General features: G+C 38.6%; 1 protein-coding gene across 4 annotated transcripts in view; it reads left to right on the top strand.

Moving 5' to 3' along the window:
- Positions 1-14833, top strand: part of ITGBL1 (integrin subunit beta like 1) — a 282440-nt gene that overhangs the window by 147643 nt on the left and 119964 nt on the right. For all 4 annotated transcript variants that reach the window (XM_053563368.1, XM_053563370.1, XM_053563371.1 and 1 more), the window contains 2 exons: positions 4635-4757; positions 8374-8514. In XM_053563368.1, coding sequence (XP_053419343.1) covers positions 4635-4757; positions 8374-8514 — 264 coding nt within the window. The remainder of the gene's footprint in view (positions 1-4634; positions 4758-8373; positions 8515-14833) is intronic.

The raw sequence follows: 14833 nt of genomic DNA, 5'->3' as shown, positions 1-14833 counted from the left end.
GCTCATTTGAAGTACAGTTGAGATTACTTATTTCAGATTGCTTTCAGTTTTAGTTTTTTAATACTTCCTCATCTTCTTCTATATAATTATAGTATATAATGTGAAGAACAGTAACATGCTTGCAAAGTTAAAACCATGCAAGAATGCATACTGCAAGAATCGTCACTGTCATCATTAAACCTTCCTCCTACTTACCCTCGACTTCATAGGTAACCACCTTGGCTTATTTCTACCTTACCTGTGTATGTTTCTTTATAAAGATTATATGTGTGTGTTACTATTTTTTATTTATTTTCAGTGAAAATGGTAGTACACTATCTATGTTTTTCCGCATTCTGTCTTTGCCACTCAATATTATGTCTCTGGAATTCACTCTGTATCAGTTGACAGAAGTCTTTCTCATTCTTTTTCCAAAAGCACAGTAGTGAATTCCATGTATGTGATATATTTTATTCAACCTCATATGCTTGAGCATTTAGACAATTTCCAATATTTTGAACTTGCAAATTGCAATGCCCAAAATGATCTGGTGCATATGTATTTTTGTATTTTTGGAGATATATCTTCAGGGTAAGTTACCAGAAGTGAGATTCTTGTGCAAAACTTCATACTCAGTATTACATTTAATCTTTTCTTTCTCACTCTCATCTCAGTATCTAAGCTTTTTATGGTTTACTTTGGCAATCTCATTTTCAACTTTTAAAAAATATTTATTTATTCTTGAGACAGAATCTCACTCTGTGATTCCGGGGTTGAGTGCTGTGGCATCATCCTAGCTCACAGCAGCCTCAAACTCCTGAGCTCAGGAGATCCTCCTGCCTTGACTGCCCATGTAGCTGGAACTGCAGGCACCTGCCACTACTTCCGGCTAATTTTTCTATTTGCAGGAGAGATGGGGTCTCACTCTTGCTCAGGCTGGTCTTGAACTCTAGAGTTCAAGAAATCCACCCTCCTCGGCTTCCCAGAGTGCTAGGATTATAGGCGTGACCCACTGCACCTGCCTCACCTTCCTTTTAATACTTACTCCCAGCAGTCTAACTCAGAACTGTTGCCCCCAAATGTGGTTAGCCCAGCATTAGCCCTGGGTTCTCTCTTTCATACCACATTGTGATTTTCCGGGAATGGCTGGGAGCAGAAGGGGAAGAAGAGGTACGTGCAGTGTGGCATGAGGCTGAAGGGCATGATGAGGTAGAACTATTGACTGAAGAGTTCCAGAGACTCACTCAGTGGGGACCCAGACAGGTGAGGCTCAGCATGCACCCCAGAATCCCTGCACAGGGGTGCAGGCTGGTGTACAAGTCTTGTTTGTCATCCTGGAGAGAGTCTGTGATCTTAGGCACTGTGAAAAATCAGAACTGAAATAATCTAGCACAAAGCTGAAGGCCAGTCCCAGAGACTGAGATAGCTGGTACCTGAGAAGGAGTGACAGCGTGACACGGCATGAGCACAGGAGTCTGGCACTGTCGCCTGGGCTTCCGCGTGCCATGTCTTGGAGGCTCAGTTGTGAATTCTGCTGATGGCTGAGACAGGAAGTCTCTGAGCTGCTGTAAACTTCCCATATCAGCCAGGAATGGTTCCGAGGTGCAGATGAGAGTGAGCCTGCCTGTGGGGGACATCAGTGCGCAGCTGCAGAATTCAGAGGCAGAGACTGTTCCTTCCCATCCTTTCTGACAAAAAGAAAAACAAACAAACAAAAAAAATTCCAAAGAACCCCTAAAACGAAAGAAATATTTCTGCATATACAACCCTAGCCAAGTTACTCTCTCCTCCTAAACCATAAAAGGTTCCTGGTCTTCCACCAAATAAAATATAAACTATAATCTGCATTACCATGTTCTGATCATCTCCTATCTACCTTCAACCTCACCTCAAGGCACACTCTTCACTGTACTTTCATTTTCCATCCTTTTTCCTTATCCTGAGTTTTTTTTCTTGACATCAAAAGTCTCTTCTTCATCTCCCCTTGTTGGAATTATATTCATATGCCAGATAAAAACTCAGTATTTCCTTCTTCACTTTGTCTTTCCTCATTCACAAACCCAAACTGAGGTTTAAAATTTCTATATAGCATTTGCCACAGAACAAATGCCTTCTGGTTACATATAGTTTATGTGGCACTAAGTATATAAATGTGTGTGTGCAAAACCAAAGAACACGTGCACAAAGGCATTCGCAACGTATTTGTGGGGAGTGGTATATAAAGTGTACTGATTATCTGTCTCTTCTTCCTGCTCCATGATTTCTTTAATGTTAACCATCTCCTTATTTCCGATAACATCTGGTTCTTTTGACAGTAACCTATTACGTAACAAGACAGTTTCATAACTGGATCCATGAAAGGCAGAATGAATAAATGTGAAAAGAAAAAAGAAGGGCGATAATTAGAGACCAAAATTTAGATGAACCAATAGCATGAACTGTAGCATTCTTTTTTTTTTTTTTTTGTGGTTTTTGGCCGGGGCTGGGCCTGAACCCGCCACCTCCGGCATATGGGACCGGCACCCCACTCCTTGAGCCACAGGCGCTGCCCTGAACTGTAGCATTCTATTTCAAGTAGTAAGAGAATGACAGTAAAAGTCATATTCACAAGAACATTCTTAAGGTGGAAAAACAAGCTCAACTTCTGCAAAATAGCCATTTTTAAGTACCTGTGAGAAAAACTCTTATAGGTAATAGCAAATTGCAAGAGATCTGGGTAATAGAATCATGCAAAAGGTAAGAAAATAAGGACATTGTCTGGGTCCATAAATATAAGGTGAGAAAATATTTGGAAATATGACTAACATACTCCATATCTTAATAGGAGAAGAGAAAAAACCCTAAATTTTTGGAAAGCCTACTATGTACCAGGCCTACTATGTGCTTGGTCCTTATGGAAGTTCTAGGAAGTAAGAGATTATCTGTGGATATGGAATCTGAGAATTAGAGATCAAATTAATGACCTTAAAAATGCATAGCTAGTGAGGACTAAACCCTGGATTCAGCTACACGGCTGCCTTACTCAGAAATCCGTGCTCTGCGGTGCGCCACACACAGAGCGCCAGTATCCAGCAGCTCAAGCCAAGTATCAGAGCTGGTCTGGTCCCTTCTCCTCGTGCACCTCCCACCCCGTCGGGAGCCAGGCGCTGTCCCCTCCTCCAAGAATATCCCCCCCGTGTGTTAGCTTCTCTGTGTGTTCACTGCCACCATCTGTCTCAGCCTCTGTCTTTGTTCCTGCAGATAAATGTAGCAGCCTCTTTACTCATTTCCTTATCACCACGTTTGCTTCATTTCACTTAATTCTCTTCATGACAACCAAAGCAATCTGGTAAGAACCCGTACCTGATCACGTAATCCTTTTGCTGAGCGCTACTCTTTGTCTCCTAATTATTCTTAAGGTTAGAAATCTCTTACATGACCTGTAAGATGTCTGTAAACGACATACACCCTTGTTGCCTTATTTATTTCATACCTTTTCTCGTGTTATTTTGTATACTTCAGTCCTGTTGCTTTTTCCCCTTTTCTGTCCCCTTTTATCACAGAGCCTGTGCTGCTGTCCCTTGCTGGCCGTGAGCCGGTTCACCGTCTCCCCTCTCTTGGCCGTGCTGTTCTGACTTGGCTTTTGCTTCCTCAGAGACTCTGTCTTTGACTCCCGGGTCTCTGTTAGATCCCTGGACTAGGTGCTTCTGCAACACTTTGCACTTCTCTATTTTATCACATTAGTTTTACTTACATAAAACTGTCAGAGGAAGATTATGGCTGGCTTGAACCCCTGTTGGATTTTCAGAATCCTGGGGGGGTTCTGGTGAGTGATAAAGCCTTAATTGATAGATGTTGATTGCTATGATGATCAGTTAAAACCTCAAAAATATTCTTTAGAAAAGAAGCTCCTCAAGTGACTAGTCTACCACTCAACATTATTTAAATGCAATGTTACTTTCAGCTAACTCACTCCTGGGGAAGTAATAAAACCCTGACTTGGATGAGTATGTGGCCTGTGGTAGGATAGATGACTTGAGAACCTCTTTGTCACTCTGAGGTCTTTTGAGAATCTGGCAAGTTTCCAGGACTCTAGACCTAAGAAAACCCAGTCTGGTCCCGTTGTTACAAGGCGGGACACGTATATCAAGACCAGCTAACGCTGACAATGAGAAATTATCTAAAGCACATGAGTTTTCCGTTTATGCATTTGATAACAAATTGTTTCCACCACTATTCATTATATAAATATTATGTCCAAACAATGTGCAAAGTACTGAATAAATACTGGTGAGGAAGATAAACAAGGTTATTTCCCTCACAAAGCCTAGAATTTTCTCCTTTAGTTCACTGCAGACGCAGGTGTAATCGGAAGATAGTCACTGGTTGCATTGGTTGGGTGGACATGTATCAAACAAAGTAGGCTTGTACTTGGAGAGGTCAAATTTACATTCATTAAACTATTAGAGATCAGTAATAATAGCTGTGTGTTATAATTGCTATGCTATAATAATCTCAAGAAAGAATAGCTTGTTCCCTTCCTCATCGTACCCACAGAAATACATAATTAGAATATCAAATTGACTTAAATTGTCTACCCTCTTGAAACAGGATAAAAATTCATTGATGATAATTTATATGCATGTGATGATCTTTTCTTTGTTTTAATGGTTTAGGTACATGTCACTGCGGCAGGTGTCAGTGTGATAATTCAGATGGAAAAGGACTCGTTTATGGTAAATTTTGTGAGTGTGATGATAGAGAATGCATAGATGATGAAACAGAAGAAATATGCGGAGGTATGTATATTGACTCTGCAGAAATTAATTTAGAAGCATTTGTTTTTACTATTTCTTTGTGCTTTCATCTCTGTATAAATCTCTGCTCTAAGTGTACTAATTCAATTGAAACCTATGCTTGTTTGGAAAACACTTCACATAAGGGGAGTTAGACTAAGGCATTAAGAGTGGACTGGTACTTTTTAAATGCAAGACCGAATTGTCCCCAGAGGAGAGCCTTATCATTATGGCAACAGGCCAATTGCATTGCTCTGAAGTAATCCTGGTGGAATGCCACCTTCTCTGCTCAGCTCAGCCGCTTTTATTTGGTCTATTTTCTCCTACTCTTTTAGCTGTATGTTTTAATTTTAGTCTTTTTCCCTTTCTAAACCACATACCTTTAGATAATCTCTTGCCCTACTTGAGACGTTAAAGGCCAACAGGGTTTTTAGCCTAGAGTTTACCTCTTCTCTCCTCACAAACTCCACCCTCCAAAAACATTTTTGGTGACCTTTTCTATATAGCACTGTTACTTCCATTTTTCTGTTGTACCAGTTTTTGTGTGTTTGACAGTGCCAACTGCTGCTGTGAGGGCTTTATGTTATTGTGTTAAGTTTCGTACAATCCCTCTAGGGTAGGAATTATTTTTATGCACAGAGACAGATGTGGAAACTGGGATTTGGAAAAATTAGATAACTTACTCTGGGTCACTGCACAAACCATGGTAGAATTTGGACTTGCGTCTGTCTGACACCAAAGACCGTGTTCCTGCCCCCTCACCACTCAGAACTGAGTCGGCGTCAGGGAGCTTGAGCTCCATGAGAAGAGTCCGTCCTCAACACCAACGTTTTCTTCTTTTTTCCTTACCAACTGCAAGCCCGTGCCCAGAGTTTCAATTTGCAGTCTTCACTAATACTGGAAAAGGAAAGTAGAAAGCAGTGAAAATCACTTTTTTTTAGGTGAATTCATTTCTGAATTTATGTTTCACTCATATCTGACAAGAAACTCATCCTTGGGCATCTGCCCTGCATTTGGAAAGGGTAGTTTTAGAAAAGTATTTCCCTAGAAGAAATGGGGGCAGATCAGGCCAGGAGGAACCAGAGGGCCCTAAAAAAGTGTCACTAGCATATGACAAGCTTGTCCCTTTGATTAGATTTCTGTAGCTTTGATGTCTGCAGTCATCCAGATGCTCTTATTTTAGGCCAACTTGATTCTTTCTCCTCGGTCTTCTAGCTGCACAATACACCACCATAAAACAAACACAAAAATCTTCTATTCATTTTTCCAAGCCAGTAACCTAAGCTCAATGCTACTCAGACAATTCTCTTCTAAAGGGCTCAGTCCAGATCATTAGTTGAATTCACCCATAAATACTATGTTTTTGTCCTCTTGATGTTTCATTTCTAATTATCACAGATTAGGAAATAGGAAGGGAACTTTCTTTGGAGCCATTGTGTTCTGCTAACATACCACCAAAGCAAAGTCTATTTGCATTTATAAATATAAAAAATTAGCTTGAAAGAACAGTGAATGTTTTACTCTCAAAATTTCTACTTATTATTTCCATTTGAGGCTTAAGCAATGTCATGGTGCAAAGTCTGACCAAGGACGCCAGCACTCCAGTAAACACCCTTGGGGGTGACATTGCCTTGGATTATAAATCGTTCCCTGTGTCATTCACACGTAACCAGTCTGTTGAGCGATGATTCCATAGTCCATCAGTGAAGCAATAAAAAAAAAGATTTTCTTGCTTTATCAGTTTACTCAGAGCAAAGAATTGTGTTTATTGTCTGGAATGTGCATCACCGTGAAGCAGGCATTCTGATGGAATTATTCAGATGTGTCTTGTCACAATATTTTCATTTGAGTTATATGGATATCTGATTTAATTTTTCATAGCTGCATACAGGCATAGCTTTATATGACTTTTGTTTTCTTATTTACCTAGAACACAATGATTTCCTTGCAAAGCCTTAATTCAATACTGAATTTTATAAATATTCAAAGAATTTGGGTGTGAGCAATGTATATTTGTGATAATCTATTAATATCACAGTAATCCTTAACATATGTACCCTGAAGTTACAGAAAAAAATAAATTCTCTAGTCTAATAAGTTGACTGATCTTATGAAACCTGACTCCTAGAAAAGGTAATCAGTATACAATCTGGCTTTTTTCCAGCATAGTGTTAGAATTGCTGTCGCTTGTGATATAGCACCAGAAAATATTTCTGCTGCATGTACATGTCAAGATCTTTTTAAGTTAATAAAATGTAGAGATGATATAGTTTTTTAGTGGTAAAATCATTTGATAGCCTTTGCATTTGCTTTAGTAAGCAAATTTAAAACTAAAATTTGATGTAAAGACGCCCATTGTCCCTTAGGCTAAGAAGTTACTCGCCATGGACACCCCGGGTAGACAGAAAGCGTGGCACCTTGTGCTTCGGTCTCCGTCCCTCTCTCCGTCTGTCACTACAGCTCTCTTCCTCTTCATCTCTCTGTCTCTGTCTGCTTGGTGGAAGTCTCCCCTTAGACATGAATACTGTAGGAGACCAAAAAACGCTGTTCTATTTCCTGCTTCTTATGTGAGTTTGACAGGCCCTAGTAATGAAAATATGCTACTCAGAGGAGTCTCACAGTCAGTTTTGCATGGGCCCTCTGGGGATAGGCTAGCAGAGAAAAGAGATGAAAGAACAAAGACTTTAGCCATAAATCTACAAAACTCCTGCAACACAGGAAGAATAGACTAAAAACAAAACAGGAGAAAGGACATACATTCATGTGTAGGTGACACAATTAACTGCAAAGAAGGAAGAGCAAAAGAAGTGAATTTTGGGATTAAGGCATTCCCTGGGGACTTTGGAGGAGGAGTGATACATGTGGGTGGGGAAGGCAATGGTGTGACAGTTAGGAGGGAACACGTCACAGAGAGGCAAGAGCAGAAAGGGGTGACTAGACACACAGTCAGGGTGCCCTTACCTATCATTTATGCCCCCTTGACAGGTGGGATGGAAATTTGATTGCAAGACCAAGGGGCCTTGCCATTTTGTTGGTCAAAAGGATGATTAAACATTTACCAGGCTGAAAATCTCTCTTCCACATGGTGGAACTATAACTGCTTGTGCAACACAGTTGAATGAAAGATGAATATTTCCTCTGGCTCAAAAGAAATATTGTTCGGTCACTCTAATGTATATCCAGATAAATATACACCACTGGTTTCTCAACAGCTGATTTGAAATGAAATATCTGAAATACTGATTTAAGAAATGTCTTTGGAGTGAAGACTTAACATCCATTTGAGTTGGATGCTTCATCGAGATGGAGAAGTAATAGATTTTAACAGTTTCTTTCATGTCATTTCTTTTAAAAATACTTTTATTTCAGTCAGCTCCCTGTCTGGGCAAAGTTAAAGGACATTTTCGTTTGCTTTATTTGCATAATTATGCAGGTATAGGCAGAAGCTTGTGTATGATATTTTGAGGGGAAACTGTATAATTTGATTATTTTAAGCAAGGAATGTGGAGCCGCTATATTATTTCAAAAGGCAAAAAACGATCACAAAGAGGTAGAAAGTTAATTCTGCTTTTCAAAGTTGCTTTTTTTCCTCACTGTGTAAAATTCATTTTGGGTAAAGGCCACGGGAAGTGTTACTGTGGAAACTGTTACTGCGAGGCTGGTTGGCATGGAGATAAATGCGAATTCCAGTGCGATATCACCCCCTGGGAAAGCAAGCGAGGCTGCACAGCTCCAGATGGCCAGATCTGCAGTAACAGAGGTGTGTCACTCAAACACGCTGCCACGGGCTGGGGAGGACAACAAAGCTCTTCACTCTTAACACTCTTCTCTATTTCCTTTGGTGTGGGAGGAAGTCATCTTTTATTGTCATTTACTTTGACATAAATCAACATTTACATAAAACAATCAACAATCTTATCTGTCATTATTTTTTTTAATTTGTGAGTAGAAAACAAAAAGGTAAGAAAGTTCTGTCATGCTTTAAGCTTCACTGAAAAAATAGTTAACACAGGGGCTGTAGTGTCTTTGGCAGCCATCCAGAAATAGTCCGTACAGCTAAAAGGCAATTCTTGTAGATACTTCTGTTAAATGTCTCTTGACTAACAGAACCATCTACAGCATGAGCATCGAATTATCCAGACAGCATTCAGAAAACCCTCTTGTCTTAATTATGAGCAAATTGAAGTCTTGGTTGAAATGCAGAATTGGCGTAGATTAATTTAACTTCTATATGCAAAAATAAAAATATGATATTGAACACAATACCTGTAGAAACTGTATATCAAATGCCCCTATGAAATTTAGGCAGACCTTACACAGGAATTTAGAAAATACAGGGTGGCCATGAAGTTCATGTGCCGTTTAAAATAGTGTGCAACTTAAAATTACACATGAACTTTATGGACACCCTATATATATTATATTTCTAAAATATAAAGCTAGTTGATTATTGATATGAAGCCCAATAGTTTAAACCAGGCGTTCTCAAACTGCGGCCCACGGGCCACATGAAGCGGTGTGAATCGTATTTCTTCCTGTTTTGTTTTTTCTTCAAAATAAGATATGTGCAGTGTGCATAGGAATTTGTTCATAGTTTTTTTTTTAAACTATAGTTCAGCCCTCCAGCGGTCTGAGGGACAGTGAATTGGCCCCCTGTTTAAAAAGTTTGAGGATGCCTGGTTTAAACACTTTGGAAGAATCCTTGAAAACACTGTAATTTTTGTAATTTTTGCTTTGGCTGCTGTAGTGATAGATAAAAGATAGCCACACTGGATTTTTCATAGCATACTTGATGACATAAATAAGTGGCTATGTTTTTATAAAACTATAAAAATATAGATAGATAGAAAGCTACTTTTTTCATTTCTACAAAGGTATGTTGCATTGTAATAGACAATGCTCACACATTGCCTTTTAGGAACTGGCATACAAGTTCAGGAACTGGCTGACAGCTCTTTACACGGACAAAAAAGAAAGCAAAAGGCCTGAACTTGGAACAAAAGCTGTCAAGGTTTCTTTTATGTGGCTAGGTCTTACTCTGTATCATATGAATTCACTTTTCTTTTTTTTTGCAGTTTTCAGTCGGGGCTGGGTTTGAACCCACCACCTCCGGCATATGGGGTCACTGCCCTACTCCTTTGAGCCACAGGCACCACCCCTCACTTTGTTCTTTTAATCTGTAAGGACATATTTTCTCCTTGAGTCCTTTCATTCAGTAGGGTTCACAGTCTCCCTCTATCTGTGTGAAGGTTGAACTGGGCTCGGATTTGGAGATCTGGCAGAAGCAGGTGGGACGTGGCTTGCCTGTGAGAGGCTCATTGTTCTGAGATCCAGGGGACACGATGGTAGGACCCCACTGATGATGCCCACCACTGAATTGAGTCCCTCAGGAAGTAGCCCTCCAATAGACCCTGGAACTGTTTTGTATCATGGCCTCTCTAGGGAGCAGACAGGACACTGGTTTCTGCACGTACACCTCCTAATTTTCCGTTCTTGTTCATCTTTGGGGTTGCAGACATAACCAGCTGTCATAGAATAAATGTCCTCTGTTGCCCACGTGGTTCATTCATAGTTTCACATGGGACCACTTGCCACATGCCTGAGAAGCCACTGCTTCATCAGCTTGGCATGGCAGGCGGTCCCCGCCCCCTCCTCCAGCATATCTATGCTGGCATGCATCGATGCATATCCATCATTTAAAATCTAGACTCTATGGCATTGTATAAAGAAGGCTAAAAAAAGATTCATATTCTCTTTTTTTAATTTTTGATATTATTTTTTATTAAATCATAACTTTGTATGTTGATGCATTTATGGGGTTCAGTGTACTGCTTCGATATACAATGTGAAATGCTTACATTGAACTAAATAACACATCCATCACAATTATACTCATTTCTTACTAGTTTTAAAATATACCATTGCATCATGCACATTAGGTGAGGTCCCCCTCCCATATCACCCTTCCCCTTCCCTCTCTCTCCTCTTCCCTTCCATTTTCTGGACTATAGTTATGTTTTGCCATTCATATGGGTGTATAGGTGATTATGTATTGATTTCATAGTAGTATTGAGTACACTGGATACTTCTTTTTCCATTCTTGACATACTTTACTGGAATATGTTCTAGCTCCATCCAGGTAAACATAAAAGATGTGAAGTATCCATCTTTATATGGCTGCGTAGTATTCCATGGTGTGCATATACCACAATTTGTTAATATCATTCATGGGTCGATGGGCACTTGGGCTGCTTCTGTGTCTTGGCAATTATGAATTGGGCTGCAAGAAACATTCTGGCGCAAATGTTTTTGTTGCAAAGTAATTTTTGATCATCTGGGTATATACCTAGTAGAAGAATTGCAGGATCAAACAGTAGGTCTACTTTTAGTTCCTTAAATGTTCTCCAAACTTCTTTCCAAAAAGGTCATATTAGCTTGCATTCCCACCAGCATTCCCTTCTCCCTGCATCCATGCCAGCATCTGTAGTTTGGGGATTTTGTGATGTAGGCTAATCTTACTGGAGTTAGATGATACCTCAGAGTAGTTTTGATTTGCATTTCTCTGATGATTAAGGATGATGAGCATTTTTTCATGTGTTTGTAGGGCATGCGCCTGTCTTCATAAGAGGTTTCTGTTCAAGTCTCTTGCCCACATAGAAATGGGTTATTTGTTCTTTTATTATTGATTAGTTTGAGTTCTCTGTTATCAGATCTTTATTGGAAGCATAACTTGCAAAAATCTTTTCCCATTCTGAAGGTTGTCTGTTTGCTTTACTTACTGTGCTCTTGGCTGTGCAAAAGCTTTTTAGTTTGATCAGATCCCAGTAATGTAGTTTTGGTGTTGCTTCAATTGCCCGGGGTTGGGGGAGGCGTGGGGTCCTCCTCATAAAATATTCTTCCAGGCCAATTTCTTCAAGTGTTTTCCCTGCACTCTCTTCTAGTATTTTTATAGTTTATGTCTTAATTTTAAATTTTTTATCCAGTGAGAATCAATTTTTGTTAATGGTGAAAGGTGGGGATCCAGTTTCAGTCTTCTGCAGGTCACCAGCCAGTTCACCCAGCACCATTTGTTAAATAGGGAGTCTTTCCCCTGCTGAATATTTTGATGATATTCAAAAATGATGATAAGTAGCTGGGTTCATCTCTTGGTTCTCTGTTGTGTTCCATAAATCTACCGCTCTGTTTTTGTGCCAGTACCATGCTGTTTTAATCACTATAGATTTATGGTATAGCCTGAAGTCTGGAAACGTGATACTTCCTGATTTGTTCTTATTTCTGAGTAATGTATTTGCTATTCAAGTTTTTTTCTGATTCCATATAAAATGAAGTACTATTTTTTTCAAGTTATTTAAAGTATGATTGCATTAAATTTGTAGATTGCTTTGAGTAGTATGGACATTTTAACAATGTTGATTCTTCCCAGCCATGAGCATGGTATATTTTTCCGTTTGTTAACATCTTCAGCTATTTTTTTTCTCAGAGTTTCATAGTTCTTTTTATAGAGGTCTTTTACCTCCTTTGTTAGGTAAATTCCCAGATATTTCATCTTCTTTGGCACGATTGTAAAAGGAATAGAGTCCTTGAGTATATTTTCAGCTTGACTATTGTTGGTGTATATAAAAGCTACTGACTTGTAAGTATTGCTTTTGTATCCTGACATGCTGCTGTATTCCTTGATCACTTCTAAGAGTTTTGAAGTTGAGTCCCTGGGATTTTCCAGGTATACGATCATATCATCAGCAAAGTATGAGAGTTTGATCTCCTCTGACCCTATTTGGATACCCTAGATCTCCTTCTCTTGCCTGATTGAGATGGCTAAGACTTCCATTACAATGTTAAAAAGCAGTGTAGACAATGGGCAACCTTGCCTGGTTCCTGATCTGAGTGGAAATGATTTCGATTTAACTCCATTCATATACGATATTGGCTATGGGTTTGTTGTAGATGGCCTCTATCAGTTTAATAAATGTCCCTGCTATGCCTATTTTCTGAAGTGTTCTGATCATGAAAGGATGCTGGATATTATCAAAGGCTTTTTCCTGTGTCAGTTGAGAGAATCAATATGGTCTTTATTTTTTATTTTATTGATGTGATGTATTATATTTATTTATAGATTTGTATATGTTGAACCAACCCTGTAACCCTAGAATAAAAGCAACTTGATCATGGTTTATAATTTTTTGATGAGTTGTTGAATTGTCTTTGCTAAGATCTTATTGAATATTTTTGCATGGCTATTCATTAATGATATTGGTCTATAATTTTCTTTCCTTGTTGGATCCTTTCCTGGTTTGGGGATCAGGGTGATATTTGCTTCATAGAATGTGTTGGGAAGTATTCCTTCTTTTTATATGCTTTGGAAAAGGTTGTATGATGTAGGTACTAGTTCCTCTGGAAAGGTTTGATAGAATTTGGATGTGAAGCCATCTGGTCCCACTTTTCTTTTTTGGGAGATTTCATATTATTGATGCTATTGGATTGATATAGCTCTATTCAAGATTTCTAATTCTTTCCGGTTGAGTTTAGGAAGGTGGCATGCTTCCAGGTATTGGTCCATTTCCTTCAGATTTTCATATTTATGAGAATAGAGATTATTGTGGTAATCATTGAGGATTTTTTGAATTTATGAAGTATCTGTTGTTATTTTTCCTTTATTGTTTCTGATAGACAGTATTATAGACTTTACTTTTCTATTTATGGTTAGGTTGGCCAAAGGTTTATCAATTTTGTTAATCTTTTCAAAATACCAACTTTTTGTTTCATTGATCTTCTGAATGATTCTTTTGTTTTCAATTTCATTTAATTCTGCCTAATTTTGGTTATTTTTTTCTTGTGCTGGGTTTGCAGTTGGAATGTTCTTCATTTTCCAATTGCTTGAGATAATCCATTAAACTGTTGGCTTCCTATCTTTCTGTTTTCTTGATGAAGTCTTCCAAAGCTATAAATTTCTCTATTAGGACTTCCTTTGCAGTATCCCACAGGTTTTGATAATTTGGGTCTTCATTATCATTTTTTTTTTCAAAAATTTGGTAATTTCCTTTTTAATCTCATCTTTGACCCAGCTACCATTCAGCCTAAGATTATTTAGTTTCCATGACTTTGTTTGAGTATGAAGATTCCTGTTGCTATTGAGTTCAACTTTTATTCCATGGTAGTCTGAGAAGATACAAAGAATAATTTCTATACTTTTAAATTTGCTGAGGTTAGACTTGTGTCCTAGGATATGATCTGTTTTAGAGGATGACCCATGGGCTGATGAGAAGAATGTATATTCAGTTTTTTTAGGGTGAAATGTTCTGTAGAGGTCTGTAAAGTCCTTTTTTTCTAGGGTCAGGTTTAAGTCTAACATTTCTTTGTTTTGTTTCTTCTTGGAGAATCTATTCAAAACTGTCAAAGGGGGTGTTAAAATCTCCAAGTGTTATAGTGCAGGAAGATATCAAGTTGTTCACATGCATTAGGGTCTGCTTTATGAATTGAGGAGCATTCTGGTAGGGTGCATAAATGTTAATTATTGAAATCTCTTCATGTTGGGTGTTTCCCTTTACAAATATGTAGTGACCTTCCTTATCTTTCTTTATCTTTGTTGCTTTAAAGCCAATTGTATCTGCTACTAAAATTGCAACCCCTGCTTTTTTCTGGTTTCCATTTGTGTGTATTATACAAGTCCATCCCTTCACCCTGAGTCTATTTTTATCCTTTAAGGTAAGGTGAGATTCTTGTATACAGCACATATCTGGTTTGAGTTTATGTATCCAGTCAGCCAGCCTGTTTCTCTTTAGAGGACAATTTAAACCACTCACATTAATTGAGAGAATTGATAAGCCTGGTTGTGTTTTGGGTGTCATGATTTTTGGATCTCCAGTAGACATTTTTAAACCTTTCATCACTGTGGAAGTTGGGTTTTGTTCAAAAATTTCTGGGTGAGTTTCCTTTGGAGGTAGAGCATTGAGCTTGTCATCATAGAGGATAGGTCTGAGAATATACTGGAGAGCTGGTTTAGTTATGGCAAATTTCTTCAACATGTCTATGTCATTAAAGTATTTGATTTCTCCATTGCAAATGAAACTGAGTTTAGCTGG

Source organism: Nycticebus coucang, chromosome 15 (assembly GCF_027406575.1).
Source record: "Nycticebus coucang isolate mNycCou1 chromosome 15, mNycCou1.pri, whole genome shotgun sequence".
NCBI classification, from domain to species: domain Eukaryota; kingdom Metazoa; phylum Chordata; class Mammalia; order Primates; family Lorisidae; genus Nycticebus; species Nycticebus coucang.
This window is presented reverse-complemented; position numbering and strand designations above follow the sequence as displayed.